The following is a 3,058-nucleotide window of genomic DNA, read 5'->3' as shown; positions in this document are numbered from 1 at the left end:
ATGGTTTTCCTGGAATTATTGGGGCAATTGATTGCACACACGTAGAAATTAAAGCTCCACGCAGGCCAGATAAACAAGTGTTTGTGAACCGGAAATCATATCATTCCATGAATGTTCAGACAGTGTGTAAAGACGACATGCGCTTCACCCATATTTATGTCGGCTGGCCGGGAAGCGTGAATGATTCGAGAATATTAAAAAACAGTGACTTGTGGAATAATTTCGGTTTATTTGGTGACAAACATATTCTGGGCGATGGAGGTTATCCCTGTCGCAGATGGTTAGTGACGCCATATCGTAACGATGGCAACATGACTCGAGCTCGTAGACGATTTAATTACTTGTTTCCCAGTAATAGAGCAGTCATAGAAAGAGCGTTTGGTAGAGTTAAAGGTCGATTTAGGCGTCTCCATTATGTCAATGTCCATTCCATTAAAAAAATTATTATGATCATCACCTCTGCATTTGTCTTGCATAATATCTGTTCAATGTCAGATGAAGATGATCTTGAAGATTTACTTGACGTTGTTGACGATGGCCTGGAGGCAAATAATGGTGCCGAGATCATAGGTGCTGATCATGAAGGAGAACAGTATAGAAACGATTTAAGATTGCAATTGGTTGGAGAGTAGTATATCTTCTATCTTGCATACAAAGTTTTAATGCATTTGTAACTTTACTTAAGTCATTAAATTAGTATTCAAGTCATTTCTTTTTGTCCAATTCAATTATTCGCACACAGGTGACACAGAAGTTTGGTTTAGAGACTGATGATGTTTGATGTATCAACTTTTATCAAAATGCGGCCTCGACTCCCTGCCCATTGACATGCGATGGGAGTAAAACGTTATCAGAGATTCTTCGTAATTGATAAGCCCCTTTACTAGCTATTGACTGAATGAAATAGGGACCTACGTATTTTTTACACAGTTTTGGTGATTTTCCTTTCTTAACTTTCATGACTTTTAGCCAAACGCGATCAGTAATCTGAAACTGAGGTTTTGATGCCTTTTTATCGAACTGAGTTTTATACTTATTTTGAGCTCTTTTAATATTCTCGTTAGCGATATTTCGTGATATGACCAGCTGCCTTAATATATGTGATAAGTATGCCTTATGATCAGTAGCTAACGAATGGCGTGGAATTAAAGCCGTGTCTATTGGTAGACGCATTTCTTGACCAAATAACATGTGGTAAGGGCTAAAACCTGAACCTTCAGTTGAGGGAACATGCCTATAACTCATCATTATACTTGGCATTAGTGTATCCCAATTAGTCTGATCCTAGTTACAATACGATCTAAGCGACTGCCAAATGTACTGGTTAGTTCTCACGCAAACTGAGTTTGATTGACGATGGTACGGAGCGGTGAAATGTTGTTTCACGTGAAACAATTCACAGAGAGCTCCAACTAACTTAGACATAAATGTTTTACCGCGATCAGAGACTAAAGAATGAGGCGCACCATACCGCGAAAATATCTCTTTAAAGAGAACCTTTGCTACCTCTGTTGTTTCCTGAGTTTTGAGAGGAAAAGCCTCGGGCCATTTACTCCAGCTATCTACCACGAGTAGAATATGCTTATTACCATCAGGTGTCTCCGGAAGATTGCAAAGGAAGTTAATGTGCCATCTGGAGAATAAGCCTTCAATTGGTAATGGTTGTAAGGGTGTTGGATGTGTAACCGTCGATCTGTGAAGGTAAATCCGGTTCTCCGCCATCTGTAACCGGCTGGTTGTTGTATCGGCAGGCTGGCTGGGGAACTAGCATTTACACCAGCGGTACAGGATTCCATCCATCAGGAACAACAATAATGAGTGTAATGTTAGAACTAGGTGTCAGATAAGTTGTAGACATGAGGACTCACAAACAAACACCAAGTGACATGTTTGAGAGACATTAATTGATTATCGATGAGCACTGACTATAGCTAATTATTGTGAAAACATATTGAGTAATGTCACATGTTGATTACGGCCTTAAAGCACATATTGACACTATAGTCATAAGTTATATTATACTATTATTATTATTATTATCATTATCATTATCATTATCATTATCATCATCATTATTATTATTATTGTTATTAATATTATTATTATTATTAATATGTAGTAGAGCTATGAAATGTTATGAACTGTTCGATATGACTTTGTAGATCTATATGATTACAAAATATGCAAATTATATCAGGGTGATAGATGACTATGATAATTCCGTTTGACCTGTTGGCAATTCTCACAAGTAGAAACATATTTCCCGCAGTCTTCAACATGGAATCCCAATGATATTAATTTTTTTTACGTAAAACACCATAAAGACGATCTCGACCCTGGTGGCAACCCCCCACTAATGAATCGTGGTAAGCTTTCAATATTTCCGACCGTAATGACCTAGGAACTTCAAGAACTGGGATGACCTTTTCGGCTTTAGGAATACCAGTAACTCTAGGCGTATAGACAAAAACATTAAGTCAAAAAGCAGTAAGTGAAAGAGAAAAAAGCATGTTGCACCCCCACCAAAAATATGTTTTGGTATTAAGTCCATTCAAGTCAAGCATTTATAAAATTAAAATTATAACCAGAAAATTATAGTTTAAGTAGGCTAGGCCAAGCAAAACTGGCAGCTTATCAAAGCGGCATCATAGGGGGGGGGGGGGGGCGTTGAAGCATCTGCCCCCAATAATTTTGGTTACGACCAAATTTTTGTAGTGATCACCATTAGGCTATATATTGTGATTTCGCTGAAATGAAATGAAGTGGTTTGCCCCAATAATTTCTGTAATTCCGGTGACACGCGCCTGCATGTATTAGCCTATAGGCATACGATCGTATCGAAAAACAGTACAGGAAGGCTTATTCGTACTGGTGTATATATGCTGTTTGCGAGGCCATATGTCAACACGACAAGTGTTTTCTTAACACAACACTCATCAGCTTATAAGTTATTATACTGTACTATAGGCCTATATAGATAGAAAACAATTAACAAGACTAGAGTCAGAGACAAAGATAAACATACCATCACTATATTCAGAGAACTTTTCCTTCCACC

General features: G+C 37.9%; 1 protein-coding gene across 1 annotated transcript; it reads right to left on the bottom strand.

The window, feature by feature from the left end:
• Positions 1 to 795: 795 nt before the first annotated feature.
• LOC141907783 (uncharacterized) lies at positions 796 to 1,245 on the bottom strand. The gene has a single exon (XM_074797526.1). The coding sequence runs from the start codon at positions 1,243 to 1,245 to the stop codon at positions 796 to 798; it is 450 nt and encodes a 149-aa protein (XP_074653627.1).
• Positions 1,246 to 3,058: the final 1,813 nt, after the last annotated feature.

Source organism: Tubulanus polymorphus, chromosome 6 (genome assembly GCF_964204645.1).
Source record: "Tubulanus polymorphus chromosome 6, tnTubPoly1.2, whole genome shotgun sequence".
In the NCBI taxonomy this organism is placed as follows: Eukaryota; Metazoa; Nemertea; class Palaeonemertea; order Tubulaniformes; family Tubulanidae; genus Tubulanus; species Tubulanus polymorphus.
The sequence above is the reverse complement of the archived record's forward strand: the minus strand, read 5'-3'. Positions and strand labels throughout refer to the sequence as shown.